The sequence below is a fragment of the Tamandua tetradactyla genome, chromosome 24 (assembly GCF_023851605.1).
Source record: "Tamandua tetradactyla isolate mTamTet1 chromosome 24, mTamTet1.pri, whole genome shotgun sequence".
Classification (NCBI taxonomy): Eukaryota; Metazoa; Chordata; class Mammalia; order Pilosa; family Myrmecophagidae; genus Tamandua; species Tamandua tetradactyla.
In genome coordinates this window covers 39,937,519-39,962,054 of record NC_135350.1, presented here as the reverse complement: position 1 = coordinate 39,962,054, position 24,536 = coordinate 39,937,519, and the positions used below count along the sequence as shown (strand labels likewise).

The following is a 24,536-nucleotide window of genomic DNA, read 5'->3' as shown; positions in this document are numbered from 1 at the left end:
TAGCATCATTTGTTTTGAAGCAATAATACGGAATTGCACAAATGAATTTTTTCCATTAGACTCTAAATTCCTTTGCCACTGATCTCTTTAGATGTCTTTGCATTTTTTGGGCTATAATGTAAACATGGAAGTAGCACTATGCACTTCATAAATAAATTAAATTGCCTCCATATTGCCTCTATATTTTCTTACTAATGATAAGTATTTACACATAATACGTTGTGATAGAATATTAGTTCTAAAGGAAATTGTGAACTAAATGGGATTTTTATTTCAGATTCTCAGGTGTATATATGCAGTCACAAAACTTATTAGGTGGGATTTAATAGGAACTCCCACTGGTGGCTTAAATATTTTGCTTGTGTATTATCAGCTGCCTTAAATCTTGTAGATTTTTCTGTCAGCCTGGAAAATAAAATAAAGCAAAGCAGAGGTTAGAACGGTTTTAGGGTCTTTATATCCCTGGTTTTATGTGGAGACGGAGGATTAGAAGGACTGCCTATTTCATAAAGCTGTATGTTTTTAAACTATGTACATTGTGCTTTGCACGAGTCAAAACTGCCAAAGGGACAGATGTTGCCAATTTCGAATGTACAGGGGGAAGGCAAATATTGCTAAGCAACGGTGTACTTGAGAGAGCATTTTTAGGAGCAGAGCCAGGGGAGTTGTGCCTGGGAGCACTCGCTGCTTCTTATGGCTCAATACGAGGGAAGAGATTAAAAGTTCTTTCCTGTCAGGGCCGCCATTGCAGCTGCCAGCACAAAAGACTGTGACCTAGTGGCACTGATTAGGGCTGGTAAGGGGATGTATGAACACAGGAAATCTCTTTTGCCATGTAGGAAGGCAGTAAGACATGTTCACAGAGGTAAGTACCCCACATTGTACAGCTGCCCCACTGTAAGTACATAGCTTGGTGTTCATTTGGGGAAGATGGTGGGCATGAGATAAGGGAGAGTGTGAAGATTCAAGGAAAATGTGTCCTTTGTGCTTTTACCCTCTCTCCTTTTCCTGTCTTTTGCCTTCTCTGTTAGGGACTAACATCAAAGAAGAGAGGGATTCAGAATAACTTCTGTAGTTAAGTGCCTCTGTGTGCCTGACCTTATAAATAACATAAATATGCTCTCCAGCCACAGGCATTCAGCCCCTCCCATGTCCCCTCCCTTCCTATACTCTTGATAGGTAGCAGACAGGTGGTGTGGTGTGGCTTTTTTTTTTTTTGGGCAGCCACGAGGGATTTGGAATACCTCTTGAGATTTCATGGTTGTTAGTTTGGATTATGGATTTTCTCCTTCTTTCCTTCTTCCATCCTTCTTTCCCTCCTTTCACCTCCCTTCCCCTCCCTTCCCCTTTCTTTTTCTTCCTTCCTTTCTCCTCCCTTCCTTCCTTCTTTCCTTCCTGAATTATGGGAGTAGGGATAGAGAAGACATGACATTATAATTTTTTGTCTGTAGAAAATCACAGCGTATTTTGGCAATATATTTAAAGACATTAAAAATGTTTTAAAATAAGCTGTTCCTTATCTCTTCAGACATTTTTGCCCATTTTTCAAGCTCTGGTCTTGAATTCCTGGATCTCTTGTTAAATGTTGATGGTTTCTTTTATATTTTAAAGTAAAGATACAAATATAAGATATTGACACCTTAAGCCTATATGTATGTATGTGTCTATGCATTGTGTATACTTACCATCCAGGCTTTTATTGCTTTGTTTTTGTTTATCAGCAGATGTGGAATTTAAGTCATAATGAAAAGATGTTAGAGCACCTACCCAAGTTTTAGCACATAGGGGGTGGTATAGATTTCAGCTGGTCTAGGGAAATTACAGAGTAATTTTACTTCAGTTTCAGTGCAGGTAGGCATACTATATAAATTGCAAAGTACTCGAGCTTTATGGTTCTCATTAATTTCGTGGTCTGTGACTACTTGGGGTGTCAATTTATGTGATGAAAGACTAATAAGAGAAGATGCCAGTCTCCATGTCCTCTTCTCAGAAGACAGAATTTAAGATATAAGCTATAGTGAATCCTTTTCTATCAACCACAAGAGAGCTGAGAAATTGGCCCAAAGTAATGAGAAAAGATACACCACATTATTGGTGTATAAATTCTTCCTTGATTTGAATTGACTATAGAGTATACTTTTTGGCTTCTTTTAACCAAAACTGTGCCACAAAATGAGTTGAAGGATATGCTCCTCTCGGTCTTCAGAGGCAGTAGAGCTTTCTAGTGACTAAAGTTTCTCATAAATAATTTTTTTAAGGACAGACGTTCTAGTTAAGTTCAAAAGAAATTGGTATATTTCATTCTCCAAAAAGCTTTTGAGATTTTTGTTGAGGAAACAACTGTTTGATATCAAGATGCCTCTTAAAGTTTTACCTAAAAGAGATAAGAAAACAAATGAGACTTACCTGCTCAGGAGCTTATTTAAAATTTTTCAGATTCACTTAATGCTGCTTGGTACGCAGCAATTTTGTGGTTCTATTGGTAGTATTGCTCATATTTATGTAGGATATGGTTATATACCAATTAAAGAACTTCAGGTTGAAAGAGTCTTTTTTTTTTTTTTTTTTTTTTTTTTTTTAATGGCACCTGTCCCTATACCCCTCTCCCCAAACTGCAGTGTAATCATCACAGTGTCAGGAGGGACATGCCATGGGCTGTGCACCAGGTGTAGGAAATAGTCAGGAGGGCCACAGTTGTGTTGTATTTATGTGTGACTGAGAAATAATTAACTTATTGCTGGTTTGATTCTCCCATCTTTTTAAGGCAGATTTCAAGGGCAGCTGTTATGATTAGAATAAGTGCCTGCTTTTCATATTATCTTTCCTCCTGTGCCTACATTCCGTATTCTAGAAAAGGATAGAATGAGAGGGGAAAGTAATATGGTTGAGCTACATTGTGCATTAAAACGTTCAAAAGGTTAGAGTAAAGGATCGAGGGTTCAGCCAGAAGAGTAATTTTTAGACTTCTGCCCTGTGCATTCTTGTGTCTGTGAAGGGACAGAGAAAGAGAGACACTGAGAGAGAAATGCTTTAAGGAGAAGATATGGGAGTCACTGATTATTTTATTCTGCCAATATAGGGATAATACTTACTGTTCCCTAACTTTTAGAATTGATGGCCATGTTGGTATTATAAATACTTAAAGGGCTTTAAATTCAGAAGGTACTATAGTGCATGTATTTTATAAACAAAGACAGTTTTCTTCTTGGTGTATGTTAAAAACTTACTTTAATTTAAAAGCAATTATGTATATTTCTCTTCTGCTCTTTGTACTAATACAAAATAAATACTGCTGCTTGTTGAATGACTAAATATTTGCCCAGTGTTTTGTTATTAAATATGTTTTACTTTCAACAGCTTGGCAAATTAGTTTATAAGCGGAGTTTGCTGGAAGTCTAATGTGTGTAGTGTCTGTACTTCAGAATCAAACTTGAAATATACAGACATAATGCAGGAAAAGGAAAAGATTAAGTCTACCTGAGATTCAGTGGAATTAGCAAGCTTTGCCTTTCCTTTATGAATGAGCATGTTTTTTTGATGAGTTATAGAAAAACACAGTAGTCTTAAAGCAAAAAAAAAAGTTGCTGAAAGTTGAGATGTAAACGACAAGGCCATCTCTATTTGCTTTCTCTCTGCTGTGTTTGTTACAGTATCAGTAATCCCCAGGGTAGTTTGAAGCTCACATTACTTCCTTAGAGTATATATGCCTCTAGTCTAGGACTTCAGTAATTTTCTTTCCCTTGTTTGTATGTGCATGTGGGTGTGTGTGTGTGCGCGCGCGTGTGTGTTTCTTGGGTCCTGGGTTTTTTTTGTTGTTTGTTTTAAAAAATCACTGATGCTAGGAGACAAGAAACTAACACCTAGCTCAGAGAAAACTGTTGAGATTACTGCTGGAATAAACGCAGGATAAAATCTTTGTGTCTTTTCAGACAAAGAATGGATTAAATGACTTATCTTATTCTTAATGACTTCAGTTTCTTTCACCCTCATCCAGAAATTGATGGACAGTTTTTTCTGGTACCTCTATAGTTTTAGCTTATTCTCTGCTGTGAAGGAAAAAAAAAAAAAAACCAACCAAAATGTCCAGGCACCTTATGAAAACTAGAATTAGATATGATTCCTGAACATTGTTTGCCACTTACATTTGATAGGCATATACTCACAAAGACTGAGTAGTAATACAGAGTTCTGTATCTATGAAACCTGTCATAGTTGACAAGGTAATTCAGTAGTGTTGTTTTTGATTCAAAGCTCATCAGTTGGTATTGTGTGTGTGAGAGAGAGAGAGAGAGAAAAGCACCTGAGAAGCTAGTTGATATATCATCATAAGTAATTCCACTAGAAACATTTCTGCATATAATGCATCAACACCAAATAGTATTTTATTTAAATAGGGCCTGTTTCATATGACTCCATAGAAGTCTTGCAAATGTATTGAAACTTTCATGTATGATTTCAGGAAGAGTTTGTAATAAAATAAATGAAATAATTTCTCCCCTCATATTCATTTATTTACCTGTATCAAAAGAGTATTTACAGTTATATAAGTGGAGAACAGCTATTCCTGTTCATTTGTATCTATTTAAATAAGATCTTAAGAACTTCATCTTTGGTTTCATAATTAAAAGATACCTTATTTTAATAGAGATCACAACAGAATTTCCAGAATGTTTTCTGGATTCCCTATATGAGCCAAATTGCTTGGTCTGTCCACCATAATTGTTTTGTTAGAAGATAACTGCAGGTGACCCACAGATTCCTTAATAATTTAAATGAATTCATCTTTTATCAATCTTCTTCCTCCTTTTGAAAAATTTATTTAGAGAACTGTAGAGATTTCTGCAAGTAGCATATATTAATTTTATTAGCCTACAGGTCTGGCAGACAGTTTGAAGATAAAAATGCACGTAAAAAGAGACTTCCCTGTGCATGGCTACGTATTGAGGTTATCACCTTTAAGAATACATCCAAAACCTTTTATTTATTTGAAAATATGTAGGAAGAAAGGAAGGTTGTTTAAGTTTTTAAAGGGAGAATTTAACAGTTGAATTTGGATTTGAACCTTACATAGAAATGCTATTACTTTATCTATTAAAAGAACTGTTCAAGGTGACGTATTCCCGGTTTTCTAACCCTTTATCTCTCCTCCAATATTAACAGCCTTTAGCATGGCAACTTTTTTGACTCTGTCCATACAGCTGTCCAAGAATTTTAAAAACTCTTGCCTATAATTCTGGGTGTGGAGGTAGGCATTTAGATAGTTGTCCAAAGGGTATAATGCTCCTAACGAAATGAAACTGCTAATACCTTTATATCTTTTCCAGCTGAAGTAGGCACACCCAGGCAATACGGGTGTGCTCTTGGAATAGGTTTAACTATTTAGGTAATTTAATGTGTATTCACAGACTAAAATTAATTTTATGTCAAAACCTTGTGCAGGCCCTTTGATCTGCTCCTATAATCTGTCTCTGGGAAATGCTGATCATGGCATTTTATGATAAGCGCTTGTATTTATTTGCATGGCACTAGCTTTTACGTGTATTATCTTATTTCTTCTTCCAATATTTCAAAGTCATTATTTAAGTATGACTGATAAATATAAGGAACCAAAAAATACATCTCTTTTGAGGACTTCCTAGTCTGATTTGGGAAACAAAAGTATATTAGCCAGCCAACACTGAGCCAGAGGTTGGCAGCCCAGGGCTCCCCAGGAACACGCACAGCCTATTAAGGAAGCAGTTAAAAAGTAACTGCTTCAGTGTGCTGAGTGGTGTGTAGGTGAGCACCCGGCAATGAGGAGTTAAGATAGGTTTGGATTTGAAAGAAGGAAAGTTACACAGAGAAGACCAACAGAAAGTAAATACAATATGGCCATATTTTGAGGAAAGGTTTTTATCTCTGCTTTAAATTTGTCTAGTTTTTTATTTATGACAAGTTAATACACCTCAAAAAAAAGTTTATACATCTCATGATTCTGAGTTTGAGAGATAAGAAAGGATATGCAGTGAAAAACCTTCCTCCTACTCCATTTACAGCCACCTAATTCTTCTGTCTATAAAGAAGTAACTGATGTTATAAATTTCTTGTGTGTTGTTCCACGTGGTACTTTATGTATAGTAAACATATAGTAAACAAATATGTTCTCTTATTACTGGATTCTTTACATTTATAAAAATGCTGGCATTAGCTACACTCCACCCTCCCCCCCTCAGTATATTGAGGCGTTTACCCTAAATCAGTACGTAAAGAAGCTTCCTCAGCCTTTTTCATAGCCACACAGTATTACTTTGCAGGGGCAAATGCACACTAGGCTGAAGTGAACAGCCTTCAGTTTCTGCTTATAGAAGTCATGTCCTAGAAGTCAGATATTTAGAATTTGGTGGCTGTTGCCAAATTGATGTCATTTAGAGACTGTACCCTTCCACCAAGCACAGTTTTTGAGTGTGTGTTTCACATCTATCTCAGAGACACAGTTTTGCTTTTTTTTATTTGCCAATCTGATCCATGAAAAAGCATCTCAAAGTAGTTTTGATATTTTTAAGGGGAAAACAATATAAAACAGTTTCCTTTTTTGTTCCTTGTATGTTTGTTTCTATGTAGTTTGTCAATAAAGGTGTGGACTTATGATGCTTCAAAACAGCCTATAGGTAGCATTTAGTAAGCCTCTAAAGCACTAAAGGTTAGAAATTTATTTTCATACTCTTTCTGTGCAAAAACTGTTCTGCAACTGAAATCTTACTGGCAAAAGCTTCTTGGTTGCCTTTGTTTGGCAGACAACGTGTGGTCGCTGATCCGGCAAGGTAGAACTGTCTCCTGCTTTCATGGAATTTGCAATCTAGAAGGAGTAATATAATACAGTATAAGGTGCTTTGATAGGAAGGTGCAGACAGCTTTGAGAGCACATGCAAGGTATACCTAGAAGTTTGAGGAGTGGAGGGACTGGAGCGTGTTTTCCAGAGGCGGAAGGCTGAGTAGAAATCATCTGGATACAGAGTTGGGAGGGGAAGAGCATTCCAGGTAGAGGCAAGAAAAGTTGGCTTACCTAGCTAGCTGGGGATAGAGGAGCAGCATATAGATATTGAAGACTGAGCAATAATCCAAAAAGTAAATGTGAAGAAAAGCAGTACGGGCGTTTATTAATCTTTCAGAAATTAAACTGATTAAGAACTTCTTGAGATTTTTTTAAAAAAAGCCACTGCACAATGAAAGAATGCCTCCATAATCTTGGCATCATGTATTTTTTCATAGTTAGTGCCTTTTGATGTTTTTTAGAGCTTCACATTTCCACATTTGACCTTTATTCCACCCCTGTGAAGTGGTTTACATTGGTAATATTATCCCTTTATCACAAGGAGGAAATAGTCCCAAAGAGGGTAAATTTTATCCATGATTACAGAACCCCAGGCCTCAGCAGAGCCAGAACTAGAATCCAAGATCTTTTGGCTTCCCTCTTCAGCATGCTGCCTTTGTGCTCCCTGCATTTCCTGGTTAGTGATAACTAAGCCTTTTTAAGAATAGCACTGTTATAAAAATGCTGCTCTGTTGAAACTTGAGAGACTTAAAACACTGTATTGCAAGAGGCCCCAGGTCTCAGTGGTGAGGTATATTTCTTCCATCCTGCTCTTTTTAGCTTAGTAAAACAAACTGTGCCATACTTGGAAGATATATACTAACATATTTTATTCTAGTGTCAGTGTGTATCCTCATGATTACACAGTGTCATTCCAAGATGAGTGAGAAATCAGGATGAGACCATCACAGTTGTCCTTTCTGGTCTGAAGCACCTATAGTAGTGCCAGGGGGAGGCGGTGATATCTGAATACCCAAATGCTTCTCTGTAGAAACAGAAGAATAACATAGCTCTTATTTAAAAAATGTTTTGGTCATATAGAGGACAACCAGAATCACACCCCCTCTTAAAAATGGTAAAAGTGTGTCTCTTGCATGAATGTTGAGGTTTTTGGAAAAGCAGTATAAAATAGTATTATGAAGCCTGGCTCAGCCATTTAAGAGCCTTTGTGTGAGCTTGGGCATGTGGCCAAAGGTTTTTAGGACTCGGTCTCCTCATTTTGAAAACTGAGGTAACACCCATCACAGAAGTTGATGGGAGAATTAAATAGAGCATTATACACAACTTTCAGACATTTTTAGTACATTTTTAATTTCCTGTACTAGGGATGTATCTTACAGTTGATGGGGCTATTTAGGGTAGTAACTTATCCCCTGTGCTAGAGTAATGGCACCAGATTTTTGTGGTCGATGGTATCTTAAATTAAGGAAATAATAGTATCTAAAGACCTTAATGCAGTACCAAGTACAATAAGCATTCAAGGAGTTGCTATCATTTTAAAAAAAAATTGAATTGAATAATGGCTGTTGTGTTAATAAGGCCATACCCCCTGTGGGGGAAGTGAGGCTTCTGCTGAGAGGTCTGCCTTAAGACCAGAAACAAGTCTATGAGGTGTGGCCACAGATAGGCAGGAGGAGAGCTCATCTCTGGGAAGTAGATATAAGGGTGGTAGAGGACCGTGATACTTGTGTTTGTAAGTCATTATTTCCCTTGAGGGGGAGAGCTAGACTGGGAAGGACCTGCAAACTAGATCTTCTTGATTCATGCAACTATCATTGCCAGTTTTATTTTTTATCTTCCTGTTCTTGTTTGAGGCGGTCTCACCTGCATGTCTTCAGCCTTAGCTCACCTGTGCTCAAGTGTCCCTTGGCCAGAGGTGATTGTTCTTTGGTTCCAGTATTCAAGGGAGGGTGTGGTTTCTGAGTAGGAATGACAGTCCTCAGCTGGAGACCCTATGGGGAAAGTGAATATTAAGGAAGGGAGTAGGTTCTGATGGTTTCCTTTCTTTTCTTTCTTTTTGTTCCTTTCTGGAGAGTCTCCTTCCAGTGGTAGCCTTGGAGATGCTGGATTGTAATTTGTTTTAAAAGGCAACATTTTCTTATAGGCCTTTATATGCAGACCCATCTGAAATACCTATGCTCTAATTTGTGTAGGGGAAAGAGTGGACATAAGATAGATTCAACATAAAATGGGTTCATACTAACAGATTATCTTAACTCTCCTTTTTAAAAAAATAGTTCAAAAATGTATTTTGGTATGTACAGAAGTATTTTGAGGTAAAGGAGCATTCCTAACTTATATGGTTCAGAAAAGCAGTGTATGTGACACAGGGTGGGAATGAAAGATATAAAGCCATATGTGGTAAAATATTAGCATTTGGGGAATCTCAGTGAAAGATTTATGGGAATTCTTTTTTTTTTTTTTGCATTTTTGCATTAAGTATGAAATTATTTCTAAAGAAGAAGTTAAAAATATATCTTGAGCATCCTTCCATGTAGGCACATATATTTACATTATTATTTTTAAGTCTGCATTACTTACTTTTGTATGCTTTCACTATAAAGGTATTTTAGCTAGGCCCCTGTTGTTGGACATTTGCCATTTCCATTTTTTTTTCATTATAAACAGTGTTACATAGAGATCCTTAAATATGATTTGAATGTTAAGAATGGGATTCCCTGTACCCCCCATCTGCCCTTTGGCACACCTTACCACCATAGTAGACTTCATATGAAAATTCCAAACAAATTAACTGATTAATGCTTGAATCTAAAATCTTATTTAGAATTTTAAATGGGTTAAATGGTGATGGTATCAAGGTAAGATAATGCTGTTAACCAAAAATAAATTCTAGAAAAATTTCTTCAGTCCCGGTTCATCCCATGTATAATAAAACTTTTTAGAAAAAGTGAATCTTTTCATGACATGAAATATCTTGGCATGAGTATTTAAGAAGATCAGAAAGAGCTACTTCATTGTCCTAAAGTTGTAGCTTTCTTACCTCATTCTTTTGGGAAGCAGCAGACAAATCTTTTTTGTCCTCGTTTCAATGTGCTTCACTATTTTCTTCGATTGTCAGGTATTTTGCTTGAATTCTGTTCTCACCCCATTGACAGGCTGAGGGAGCTGTTTTTCCTGAGTCAGTACAATTAATCATATGTTCTGTTCTACTGATTTATCTTTAACTTCTAATTGTTATTTTTTTATAATGATGCATGTTAAAAATTAAAACCAAGTAATACAATTACATTTTACCCTCATGTCAAAAACAGCTTTCTTTTCTGTATCTGACATTTGTGCTAAAATTGAACACTAATATTTGGTCCAGTATTTAGACATTGTTAATGATTTTGAAAAACAAAAAGTCATAAGTCATGGGCTTATGATTTTGTACAGCCTAATGTAATACCCATATATGTTCCAGAGTATGTTGGGCAGATAATTAAAAAGTATAGGCAAAGTCCCTTGAGGGATGGAAGAAAAAATATGGAACTATTCAATTTTCCCACCTGGGAAATCCCTAATACTCTCTCTAACATTAGGGACTCCCAAGTTAATAGGCCAACCCCATGATCTTTAGCCTTGCTCTTATGAAACTTGTTTCTGTAGAGGAGAAGATAAGCCTATCTATATTTATGCCCAAGACCTACTTCCAGAGAACCTCTCTTGTTGCCCAGATGTGGCCTTTCTTTTTCAAGTCCAACTCTGCCAGGAAAATTACCTTCCCCCCTATGTGGGACATGACATAGAGAGGTGTGAGTTCTCCCTGACAATGTGGGACATGACTCCCAGGGATGAGCCTGGCCCTGATATTGTGGGATTGACAAAGGCCTTCCTGACCAAAAGGGGGAAAATAAATAAAACAAAATAAGGTGCCAGTGGCTGAGAGAGGTCAAATTGAGTTGGGAGGCTATTCTGGAGGCTACTCTCACACAGGCTTCAGCTAGATATCATTAATTGCTATGGTTTGTGAAACCTCAACCATCATCATTCCTGTTAACCCTAATTAACACCCAGGGCTTTATCTGATATTCTACAAAAGCTTCACACACTAAGTTTACTTTTCAGAAACCTAAAACTTTGAGGTGGTTCCTAGGCCAGATAAGTCCTAAAACCCAGAGGTACTAGTCTTTCCAAGAACATCAGCCAGTTCCATCCCCCTTTCCCATATTGTTGACACCCCTTCACAGTGTGAAAAAAGTTAAACTGATTGGGACAAGGATCAGTGGAGAAGGAGTTATAACTGAGAAGTTAGGATTTAACAAATGAGTAAGGCTACTGAATCACTTTATTGATCTTTTTAGTCTCCAGTGTCTGGAAGCAGCTAGAAGGAAAAACCTGAAATTGTGCAACTGTAACCCATACCAGACCTTGAAATCAGTTCTAAAATTATTTGTTTCAATGTACTTTGAAATTTATTGCTTTTTTGTATATATATTATATTACACAATTAAAAAAAAGTCGTAAGCAGTTCTAGTTGTTTATGTACATAGTATCTGAAGGCTGGTCTGATGGGTACAGCAGATAGAAGGGCCACCTTGATTCATTTTGGGTTGTAACCCTTTGGAATATGAACTCTAAAAATTTCAGCGAAATATTTTCTATGAGATTTATATGCTTTAAAAGTTGATCCCAGCAGGTCAAATTGCATTTTTGGTTGCTGTTTTGTTTTGTGTGTATATATCTGTTATTATATATATATATAAAATGTATATATCAATATATATAATTCATATTTTATTAAAATATTTTTTCTTTATTTCTGCATTTGATTTTTGGACGTGGGGATAAGATTCAATTACAGGACAGTGTGAATGTTATATGTTCTTTGCTTTTCCTTCATCCCTGGTAGAATGAGGGAAATGGATTAAGAATCCCTAGAATATGAATTAGTGGCCAATGTTGTATTCAGTGATATTCTTAAATCTGAAGTAGGCATAGGGAAAAGAACATTTTTCTATCTGCTCTCCAGCTGTGAGGCGCAGGTATTGCGTTAAACTGAGTGGGCAGGACAGAGGCAGTAAAGGGAAAGTGTGTGTGTTGGATAGAACTTACTGTACTTCGCTGAGGGCACTTGGCTCCTGAATTGACACAGGGTGAAACAAATGGTGCTATTTTTGTCCGTATCCATAGCTAAGGAAAAAAATCTCTTTCCCCCCCCCCCCCCCCCCCCGATTTGAGGTTTTCTGTTTTCTTTGCACTTAAAAAAGTTTACTGAACGATGACATTGCCTAGGCACTGTCATTTATTGAGCTGGGGATGTGCAAGAGGTGCAGAGTAGATCTTTCCACCAAAACCCTAGTTGATCTCTTTGCCACCAAACTTTCTCTGGGAAAAGTGCATGTGTGTGCATACGTGTGTACAAGCACATGAGGAAGTGACAATGCTGATTTGAAGAAGAGCTTGACATTTTAAATGTTAAAATGAATTTTGGGCAGGTTAGAATATGAAAAAACAAATTGACCTGCTATTCTTGCTTGAACTTTGGACTTTTTCCTGTGGAGCCCATGAAGGCATAAGAGGAGGCCATTTTTGGGTTCGTTTAATTTGACTCATTGGTCAGAAGTTGTGTGCTAACAGACTGTGACAGCTGTTTTATCTCTTTCTGCCACCATTTTTGCTCTATCTGTTATTCACATACATGTACTAGTATACTAATTTTCTTTAGTATGTGACTTTTCAGTTGGAAACTTTTGACATGTGGGTCATTATTAATCTGCCATCATCTCTGGCATTAACGTTTATCCCCCACAGATAGCTCAGATTAATCTCTTTGGTCTTATTTCATTCAAAATATGAAGTTCCTAGTACTTCCTAATAAGGACTGTAGACTCTGGGATGAGCCTGTGAAGGTGTTGCTGCCTTCACTCTAGTTGTTTTTTTGTTTGTTTACCAATCTTTTTGTTCTTGCTTTTCACTTTCTGCAGACCTACTCCAATGAAGTCCATTGTGTTGAAGAGATTTTGAAGGTGAGTCTGTTATTACTCTTTTTTCGCTCAAGGAAATATTTAATTAGGCGGGCATGTATCCATTTACTTTCACTTTAATGAAAAGTTCTTTAGACCCTCATACTTCAAAAACAAAATAAAACAGAACATGGTAACAGAGGGAGTCTTAGACATTAATGAATTCTATGATAGATTTTATTAATTAAATGAAGACTATGAACTTCAAGAAATTTGTACCAATGTTTTTATGGCATCTCAAATTTTTCTGGTTCATAAAAATTGGGGAGAGTTGCTCATTCTCCAGAGAGAAAAATTTCCTGATTGATAAAATATAGGAAGCATAAATAGTGCTTGTGTTATACATCTTGGTATTTTGTAAATGATACTTAGTACACCTCTTCTTTAATGGGATCATGAATTTTTAAAGGAAAAATAGTAGAAAGTAAATGGACGTCTTTAGAACTGCTTTGAAGATGATTTATTTTTTCCTTTTTTAAAAAATATTTTTGAGAAATATCCACACACATATAGCCCAACCATATTATACAATCAGTGGCTCAAAATATCTTCACATAGTTGTGTATGCTTCACCATGCTTGTTTTTAGAGTATTTGCATTACTTCAGAAAAAGAAAAAAAAAAAGAGCTCATACATCCATTCCCCTCCTAATTACTTTGACACACAGTATTTCGATTCGACCCTGTTTTTACTCTTTATCTCCCCTGTTTATTTCTCATCTGTCCATACCCTGGCTAACACATCACATTGTAAAAGCTATATTCCCATGATGCCAGGTCCCAGCTCATCCCTGGAATTCTGTCCCATGTTGTCAGGTAGATTTACATACCTGGGAGTTATGTCCCATGTGGGGGTGGGGTGGGGAGGGCAGTGAGTTCACCTGCCACGTTGGCTTAGAGAGAGAGGCCACATCTGAGCAACAAAAGAGACTCTTGAAGGATCATTTTTAAATTCTTGTTTATTAAGACCATGTCATAAACATTTGTGCTTTTTCTCCACATGTCATTGAATACATTGCCTACTTGTTCTGTTTTTCTTGCACAAGGATAACAGATTCCTTCTAGAATTCAGGTCCAGGGAAAAAATGTGCATTCTCTTCATGAAGCCGCATGCTTTCTTTCTTTTTTTTAAGTCTTTTATTTCAAGAGAATATAAAGATACATATGTTTTTTACAGTTAGCATATGAAAATCGTATCTCTTATGATATTAACGTTTAAAATCTATTTATCTGATATTACTGTGCTTTCTTTTGGTTACAGCATGTATACAACATCTATTCCCTGTCTTTTACTTTGATCTGTTTGTATTCCTAGATCTAAGATAAGTCTCTTATGAGCAACATATAGATAGATCATATTGTTTAATCTGTCCTGTCAATTTGTCTTGTAATTAGTAAATTTAGTTCATTAGTATTCAAATTTACTACTGTAAAAACAGTTCTTAGATCTAGCATCTTATCATATAGTTTTTATTTATCAGATCTAAATATTCATTTCTGTCTTTCACTTTTTAACATTCTTTTTTATTAGAGAAGAAGTTTATAAGTCCTGTGCTTCCCTTTTGGCTTTAATTTCCATGGAATGTAGAACTAAATTTAATCCTCAAATACAATAGTAATTCTAATTACTGAGGGTTTCATGTATTTATTTCTAATTATTTGTCTATGTTTCTTATTTTTCTTCCCTGTCAATTTTAATGATATTCTTGCTGTGTCTTTTTCTGAAAGTTTCTGTCTTTTTTGGTGGGGAGAGGTACGGGGGGTGGGGAGTAGGAGAAATATATGACAGATATCTCTATTAATTTGAATCTCTACTACTTATTTTTTCCCTCCAAGTACATGTTTTTTCCTTTAATTTTTTAATATAATGTATTAAATGATGGTGGTGATGAAAGCAATAATTAAGTATATTGACTACCACCTCACCTGTGATATTTTTGAGAAAAGTAACATTTAAACAGTGTTCAGAAAACAATTCTGTCATTTTTATTTTATAGTCTTTTGTCCGCTCTTCTGTAGTAATGTTTTCTGAGGAAAAAAGAATATCTCTAAGGAAGCATACTTTGAACTGCTAAAATGTGAGACTTGATTGTAAAGCAGCAAGTAAGACTGACAAAGGCCTTAGCATTTTCTCTAAAATTGGGTGATTTGTTCTATAATTACTTCCAAAATAAATGCAACAAAATACATTTTTTGTCTTCTGGATATGTCAGATGCTTCTTTCAGGTTTTGATGTATGTCAGTAGATGACAAGTTGCGTCCTTTATTTAGGCTGATGGTACTAGAGCATCCAGCAAGCATTTTTAGTTTAATAAACCTGTCATCCTCCTTCCCCTCTCACTCAACATCATCTTATTAATGGGTGCTTGCTTTCCTGAATGTAATTGAAAGTAAATGGCTAATGCAAAGCCAAAGATATATATTTTCATTTGGAAATCATAAGTAGGGAAAGCAAATATGTCTGGGATTGAAGAAGACATAGGCCTTTGCATAATGGAGATTTGAGTCTGTCCCCTGCTTTTCTTTTCTGTTTGTGACCTTAGTTAGGTTGTGTGTTCTCCCTAGGCCTCAATTTCCTATCAGTAAAATGAAATTGATGATCTCTAGGGTCCTTTCCCCAGTTCTTAAATTTTCTGATGGTTATCCAGATATTTTCTTGTAGTCGGTGGTTCCTGTTCTTAGCTCATACCAGCAACATTAAGATTACCAGGAATCCAAACACAAATCTTTCTGACAGCCAGTGGAGGGAGTAAGTAGTCCACTAACATAGTAAATCAATCATAACAGATACTGTTGGGTTCTCTGGGGGAAATATTAAGGGTGAAAATGTCATAATGAAGGGGAAGTGTTGGCCTATAGCTGCTACAGGCTGATGGAGTGAAAAGATAGCAGGCAGACACTTCTAGAAACCAAGACTTGGTCACACAGTATGGTCCCAAAAGTACAACCTGTCCTCAGTGGGTATATGGAAACAGCTCAGGTTTCCAGGGGCATGGCCTCTTTAGCCTCTTGGGAATTAATGTACTACTAGCAGCCACATCTCAGTACAGCATTCCGAGAACCCTATTTGTTTGTTTATTAATTCATTTATGCAACAAATATCTATTTGTATCCCCAGATACTTTTCTAAGCACTAAGGATACCATAGTGAATGAGACAAGTCCTTGCCTCATGGACATCATAGTGAGGAAGATAAAAGTACAGTGCCAGGTATTGAGAGGTGCTGTGAATAATTTAGCAGGCAATTGAACAAAGGACTGGGCAAGGGGAAGAGTCTATATGAAAACCTGGAGTGGGGGGGAACAGGAAGAGCTAGACAGTGTGTCTGGAGCAAAATGGGCAAGGTGGAAAGGAGGGAGAGGAATCAGACGTGAGCAGAAGCTAGAGCCTATGGGACTTAATGGCCAGGACTAAGGCAGGTGTCACGTGATTTACCTACATTCCGGTGATGGGGAGTCATTGTCAGGTGGGGAGTCAAATCATGGCCCTGTGATTCTGGGCAGCCGCCCGCTTCTCTCTTGCAATGGCACCAGTTCTTCTAAGGCCCAAGTTCCCCTAGTAAGTTAGGCATTTAGGGAGGTATATAAATTCTTCCAGGCTACTGGGGAACTATTTAGGGCCTAAAAGCATTTATGCATACTTCCCAAGTACCTATTTTAAGGAGAGCCTTAGATATTGCAACTGCAATGAATGTTGTTTAGGAAAGACAGGTATCTAAAATTCATAGATATCACTGAGGTTTTAAAGAAATTCTTGGAAAACATAAGGGTGATGCTTTCAAATACCATCTTAGTTAATTATTATATGTTTTTATACTGTAACATTATAATGGTCTCATATCTTAGAGTCAAATAAATAAAACAGATTTCTATTTGGTTCAGTGTTGAAATTCTTTAAAAACTAGACTTTTAATAAAAAATTGTATTTTTATACTAAGTGTCTTCTATCCACCATGCACCATCCAAGCACTTTACATAAATTAACCTTACAACATTTTAAAAAACAGGTGAGTTGTTAGTCCTACTTCTGATAACTGAGGCTCAGAGCCCATAAACAGCTTACTTTGGCTGACACAGCTGGTGAAGTTGGAGCTAGGATTCCAATCTGGGTCTCTGCTCCAAAGCTGTTCCTCTTTCCATTTGTATTTTTATACAGAATTCCTCTTTTGTACTGAGCAGAGCAGATGGCTAGTCAGTAAACCTAAGAATGTAACTACCTTTCACAAAAATTACTCAAGAAAGCCGGCATCGGTTACATTGGGTTGTCACACTGCCACATCATTTTTATCTCTTGGGCTGTAGGGGCCCAGGGAGTGGCAGTGGGGAAGGGCAGAGGAAGAGATACAGAAAGGTTGTAAGTAGAAATACTTGTTAGAGCTCTGACTCTAGTTGTTGCAAAGATCAGATGGCATTTCTGTGGTAGCTGAGAGGTTGGACAGCACTTTGGAAAGAATGAAGTGTTACAACACATCGTGTGTTATGGAGATGAGGTAATTCAGCATGGCGTGGGGTATCTTGGTAGAGAGCCGCTGACTGATCTTTAGGCCCACTTGCCAGGCGGTTCTGACATGTGAAATAGACTTCTTTCTCTTAGCTTGGGAAGAAAAGTGGCCTGTGCTCTGCTTGTCCATCGGCTTCCTGGGGGGTTTTGATCCAGTCACTTTGGACCTCACTTTTCTCACCTGTAAAAGGAAGGGTTGTGTGGGAGGGTCTTTTTGATTAGACACCTTATCTGACATCTGTTTCTGCTTGTGTTTTAGCAAACCAAAATTAAATTCTTGAGTGTGCTTAGAGAAAAAGAATTCACATCAAGATAAATATATTATTTGTAAGTCTTAGAAATCTTCCCTCCAACCAAGAAAATAGCAAATAAAAATTAAGCTTCTGTTAGTGGAAACAGAAGGTAATTTTCAAAGGCCCTCTCTCCCCAGAAAGTTCTTATGTGCTAATAGTGTGTATCAGGGAAGGGTCAAATCCATTAAAACTCTTCCAAGTGGAAAAAGTGACCTGAATTACTTGTTTGCTTAAGTCAAACAGGAAAGTTCTTCTTCCTTTGAACTTAAATAATTCCAGGAAATGCAATAAAGAAGCCAAAGGAGAAAGAAAGCATTGAATAGAGACTGGTTTTCCAGCACAGCCTGTCGTTTATAGTTTCACAGTTACATAACCTCTGGTAGCACCTGTTACAGTTTGTATGCTTTTTAATATTTAGGGTGTTTTAAAAATCATTCATGTTCTGAGCTCTTGTTTTCATCTTAGAAATTACTTTTTTCAGTGATGTAACCTGGAGTGCTTCAGCTTTTGAATATGACTGATTAATTAGGAAGCTTTAAAAAAAAGTCGATGGTAACTTTTAACATTTCACTTTTCATGTACCATCAATCCACTACATTAAGTTCAAAAAGTTAAGTAGCAATAACTATTCTATTTGTAATTTACTTTTTCTCCCCTTTTAAATTTCTTTTCAGGAAATGACCCATTCATGGCCTCCTCCTTTGACAGCAATACACACGCCTAGTACAGCTGAGCCATCCAAATTTCCTTTTCCCACAAAGGTAATTACTTAAAGTATAGGAGACACTGCATCTGCATTAGTGGAAAGTATGAGTTATTGCTGTAAGCCAGATTCATAAAGTATTGTCTTGTTGAAATCTTTGGAGATAAGTTTAAAATCACAATTAACATAGCTTCTAAAGTACTTCATAATGTTTTCAAACACTTCCCAAATTACGTTAGCAAAAACACCTTATATTTGTAGATCTTTATAGCTTATGAAAGCACTGTAGGACTTTCCAGTAAATTCTCTCATTGGAGGACTTGCATCAGGGATGGAAAAATTCAAGTGCAGGGGAGTTAAGTTTGAGGTAGGTTGTCTGAATCCTAGTCCAGAATTTAATTTATAACATTAAGATATCATTTAAGATATATAAATGTCCATAAATACGTGTATCCTACACTTCCTCCTACTTCCTAAATCTCCTTAAAATGATCACTTCTCCACTTATGCTGGTTTTTATAAAACCAGTGACTCGCATGCTGACATGCATGCTTCCCTTACATTATTTGTCAACAGTGTATAAAAACGTTTCGTTTTCCTTTTGGGGGTTTGTATTTTTGATTTACCATCAGAATGTAGAACTATCTGCAAGTTTGTGTACTGTCCTCAGTCTGATATGCATGAACATTGTTATTCCTTTCCCTCATACTGTTTTCAAAAGAGGCTATATCTATTGAAACCTAATTTGTCACAAATTAGAAATTTTATTTATTTCCTGATAGCTTTAAAAAAAGTGATTTATTAATACTGATTTTTAAAGTAAAGGGTTAAACTTTATAAACTATCTTTGCTTAACACAAGGAAAAAAGAACTCTGGGAAAATAAACAGAAGCAATAAAAGCTATTTTATGTGGACGTTAGACTTATCAGTGTTTGCAACTTATGTTGAAATGCATCTGAAAAATGAGATTGAATGGATAGAGAAATGAATAAAGGTCATACAGGAAAATGTTAGTTGTAGACTCTACATGATGGATCTGTAGGTATTCCCTATCTAGTTATTTCCATTCTACTGTATATTTGAAAGGTTTCACAAGATTATCTTTTCATCCTAAACGGAATCCACTTTTGCCCTTAGATTCTGTAAACCTTAATGTTTTAAATAACTAGGTATTTTTTATTTTTATTTTTATTTCTAGGATTCTCAGCACATCAGTTCTGCAATCCAAAACCAAAGTAAGTAAATATCTGAAACTGATAACCGCATTGGAGAACAAAGCATAGTTTTTACTGTTTTAATATAAAAATATTGAGTAAAAATGCTGCAGCAGACATGAGAACTTCATAAATTAAAAAATGGGAGGGGAAGCAAACAAAAACATGCTCCTTAGGTGGGATTTCAGATTGTAGCAGAGTTAATGAGGCACATTTTTAGTAAAGTAGTTAACAAATATGATTTGGTATTACCTCAAAAAAAAAGCAGCTGTATTGGAATGTGACTGAAAACGTTATAAAAATCGAGAATTATATATAATAGTGTGCATGGGTGGTTTAGTGGTAGAATGCCCACCTGCCATGTGGGAGCCTCGGGTTCGATTTCCTGGCTCTTCCCTCCCCACCAAAAAAAGGAAAAAAAAAGGAATTGTATATAGTAATAGGTTTTGTGTGATTCTTATATTTTTAAAGCAAAACTAAGGAATATTTATAACCAGTACTGCCACACTGCCACAGTTTCTCTAACCCTGCTATATGTATTTACCATATAATTCCTTTCTGGTCCTTTTTCATGGATTGTAAAATGCTTAACTCAGAGAGAAATAGAAAAAAAATGTCAACTGGAACCACTTTTTCTCTTTAGTAGTAACCACTAGTCACTAAATGCAAGGCATTTCAAGCCTTACTAAAATAACCAGAATAGTTGCTCTCACTTAGTTCTTTAAAATCTGGTGAGATGCTTGCACAGGTGAAGATAACATGTGACAGAGAAGGTGGTAAGTATCAACTTTATGAAGTGCCTTCCAAGCTTGGAAAAGCCAAAATTGTGTGTGTGTGTGTGTGTGTGTGTGTGTGTGCGCATGCATGTATGTGTGTGTTGGGAGAGGAGAGTTCACGGATGTTCCATACAGGGCCTTCCTTCAAATCTCCCCACCTCATTATCTTCCCTCACTTATAGTTATATTTCTTCCTTGATTATTTTATTGTTTGATTGCAAGGCTCTAAAGAAAGGAGATAAGATTAGAAAAAACAAGAAACTGAATATCCTCCCCTAGTGCAAGGATGAGAAAACCTATAGCCTGAGAACCAAATCTGCCCTGTGGCTAGTTTTTGCAAATAATATTTTTTGTTTTGTTTTAGTTTGGAATGTCTTTGACTATTTCTCTGGACAATTACAAACATAATGCAAACCCCACACAGAGAACTGTAACTTATGTAGATCAACCAATTGAAGCGTTTTACTACATTTGCCGTGTTCTTGTTTGTGTCCATCTGTGTCTTTCTATCCATTTTTTGAACATTTGAATGTAGGTTGTATGCATCATATTCCTTGAACACTCAATACTGCTATGCTTACTTTACTTCCTACAAACAAAGATATTCGTTTAAATAATCACCTTACGTGCAGTTATCCAGTTCAGTAAATTCAACTGGTATAAAGCTTACAATCTTTGTTCTAGTTTTTTCATATATCCTAGTAATGTCCTTCTGAGCCTTTTCTTCTCCCTTGTTAGATCCTGACCAGGATCATGTAGTAATTGTCATTGTCTCTTCAATTGTTCTTACTTTATTCTTACCTGTGGGAACATATATACAATATAAATTCTCCCTTCTAGCCACTCCCAAGCGTACCATTCAGTGGGATTAATCGCATTTGCAATGTCATGGTACCCTCACCACTTTCCATTACTAAAGCTTTCCGATTTTGCCAAATAGAAACCTAAACACACTCTGCAGAACTCCCCGTTCTCCTTGCCTTCCACCCCTGACAGTCTGCATTCTGCTTGTTTTCTCTTATGAATTTGCATATCCTCTGACATTTTCTTTGTAGTTACCATAGGGTTTAAATTTAACATCCTAGTCTGCAGCAGTCTTATTTACTTTGATAACAATTTAACTTCAGTAATATATACAAACTATGTTCCTGTACTCCTTTGTTGCCCCAACTTTGTGTGGTTTTTGTTACAAATCATGTTATAAATTATGAGTCACAAACCACTGATTCTCAGTATGTTTTATGCATTTGCCTTTTAGATCTTAACAGGAAATAAAAAGTGGGGTTATAAACCAAAAATGTGATAATAATGGCATTTATATTTGACCATGTCATTCCCCTTACAGAAATCTTTATTTCTTTATATGGCTGTTATCTGTTGTCTATTGCCCATTGTTCATGCTTTCCAATACACAGAACTCCCTTTAATGTTTCTTCTAGGACCAGTGTAGTGGTGAAAACTCCCTCAGCTTTTGTTTATTTTGGAATGTCTTTATCTCTTCCTTATTATTATTTTTTTTAACATGGGCAGGCACCGGGAACCGAACCCAGGTCCTCTGGCATGGCAGGCAAGCGTCCTTGCCTGCTGAGCCACCATGGCCCGCCCTCTTCCTTATTTTTGAAAGACAGTTTTGGTGGATATAGAATTCTTGGTTGGCAGTTTTTTGCTTTCAGTACTTCATATATATCATCCCGCTGCCTTCTTACTTCTTTGGTTTCCATTGAGAAATCAGCACTTGATCTCATTAAGGCTCTCTTGTATGTGACATGTTGCTTCTCTCTTTATGGCTTTCAGAGTGCTCTCTTTATTTTTCACATATGATGGTATGATAATATGCCATGGTATGGAGCTATTGCTGTGGGTGTATTTTGGGTTTATCCTGTTTGAAGGTTGTTCAGCATCTTGGAGGTGTATATTCTCTTTGATTAAATTTTAGATGTTTTCTGCCATTATTTCTTTGAATATTCTCTCTGCCCCTTTCCCTCTCTCTCTCTTCTCTGCCTGGGACTCTCACAGTGAGTATGTTGGTGTGCTTTATGATGCATGTCCCGCAGATTCTTCAGGTTCTGTTCACTTTTCTTTATTCTTCTTTCTCCTCCCCAGACTGGGATGATTTCGTTTGTCTTATCTTCCAGTTCACTGGTTCTTTCTTCCAGCTCCTATCTGCCATTAAACCCCTCTAGAGGATTTTAAAATTTTGTTACTGTAGTTTTCAGCACTGTTTGAGTCCTTTCCATATTTTCCATCTCTGTATTGATACTTGTGTTTATCGTTTCCCTAATGTCCTTTAGTTCTTTGTCCATGTTTTCCTTTAGCTCTTTGAGCATGCTTTGGGTTTTTTGTTTGTTTGTTTGTTTTTTACTTTTTAATGTGATTTTATCCAAATATATTCATATACCATACAGTCCATTTAGAGCCATTTTAAAATAATCTTTGTCAGCTGTATCTCAGGTCCTTCTTGTGATGGTTTCTAATACTTTAACGTTCTCCTTTGCATGGGCTAATGCTTCCTATATCTTGCAAATATTTTATTGGATATAGTTATACACCTTCATTTACTACTGTAGTATAAAGTGTAGCTCAAAGCCTAAATGTAAATATTTGACCTTTAGAGAAAGAAGTTGATTGAGATACAGAGTAAAATTTTGCAAAGAACTCTTAACTAAAATTTCCCCCAAATACAGAAAAATAAACCTGACACAATTGCTGCCATATTGTATAAGTAGCAAGATAAAATTAAATGAAATTGATGGGTGCTTTTTTCCCCTTCACATCTGGGCAGCCAGTCCAAGGATAGATGTGAAGTGGCCCAGCTCTGAAGGTGAACATCAGCTCAAACATGAATAGGATGGCTTTCCTTCTACCCCCTCTTTCTCCCCTTCTTCCCTTCTGCTCCCCCCCCCCTTCCCCTCTCCTCGCCTTCTGGCTAGTGATGCTAGTCATACAGCCTTATAAGCCTCCCATTGGGGTTACTCATGGCTTGAATGATTGCTAACTCCTGGTTTAGAAAGAACTGCTAACCCATTAAACTGTTTGATTTTCCCTTATCGCAAAATATAGTTGAAGATGAACTGATAAACACTTACTTGGCCAGGGATGGATCACCCTTTTGGTCTGTGGAATAGTGTGGGCCAATTCATCACTGCTCTGATGAGAAGTTGTCAGATGCTGCTGGATCTCTCATAGGTCTTGGCTCACTAGCCTCTTACACCATGGTCTTTTCCACTGCTGCCACTTAGTTCCTTGCTGCTCTGGCGAACCTTGTTTATCTTTCTGAGAATGCAGACTTTGCAGTCTAAAGAAGAGGCATATTGTGTGTCAGTTGAGAAGGAGGTAGGATATGTATGGCTATAGTGAAGAATAGAATATGACATATTTCTCGAAGTATGCCCAGAAAATTGATTATGTATTCTTCTTGATGATCTCATAGTATTGGTGCCTAGGTTTTGGATTCTTTAGAGGGAGGGGCAGCACAGGAATTTTATTTGTATGCCCGAGTTTTTATGTCCACATATGTAAAACATGGCTGCTTAAGTGTAACCAGAACCTTGTAGAACATCGAGACCTGTGTGGGACTTCCTGTGACTAGTCAGAAAAGAGTGATTTTAGCCCCACTCATTTAGTAGTTCTGGCTCTAGCTTTTTAGCTAGCAGGAGATGCAATTTAAAAGTACATATAAGAGCTGCTGCCACCATGAGGATGATGTGATTAATTGCAAATATGCAGAGTTCTCCATAAGACATTAGTGAGCAATATTGTTCACCCCTACCTAAAAAGCACCCATATTTCCATTCTCTTCCAGTAGTTTCAGAGCCTCATTATCTCATACCAAGATACCTACAACAGCTTCCCCAGTGGTTTGTTGGCTCCACACTTAATATTTCCAGTTTTCTTACAGTTTAAACCACCAGATGAATCTTCATGAGGAATCCCTGGCATGTGCCAGTTTAGACCTTTGATGGTGTCGTGTTGTCTAACAGATAAAGTCATAACGTCTCATCCTGGCTTTCAGAACTCACATACTGCACACGAGCTTTATGCTACCTACCAGTGTGTAAATAGCTAATGAATAAATGAATTGAGAGAGAGCATAGCATGTCAAATACAAAGGCTGTGAAAAAAGCAGTGATGGTAAATCAGTGATGTGTGAGATGGCACCAGGTTGTGGTTGAAGTGGCTCCATCATGATAACTTCCAAATGACCTCTATCCGCTGGCATCCAGGGGAGACTCAT

The 24,536-nt window shown here is 36.8% G+C and overlaps 1 protein-coding gene across 4 annotated transcripts in view; it reads left to right on the top strand.

Moving 5' to 3' along the window:
• Positions 1-24,536, top strand: part of AFF1 (ALF transcription elongation factor 1) — a 230,891-nt gene that overhangs the window by 141,215 nt on the left and 65,140 nt on the right. For all 4 annotated transcript variants that reach the window (XM_077142909.1, XM_077142910.1, XM_077142908.1 and 1 more), the window contains 3 exons: positions 12,778-12,819; positions 18,283-18,369; positions 19,511-19,547. In XM_077142909.1, coding sequence (XP_076999024.1) covers positions 12,778-12,819; positions 18,283-18,369; positions 19,511-19,547 — 166 coding nt within the window. The remainder of the gene's footprint in view (positions 1-12,777; positions 12,820-18,282; positions 18,370-19,510; positions 19,548-24,536) is intronic.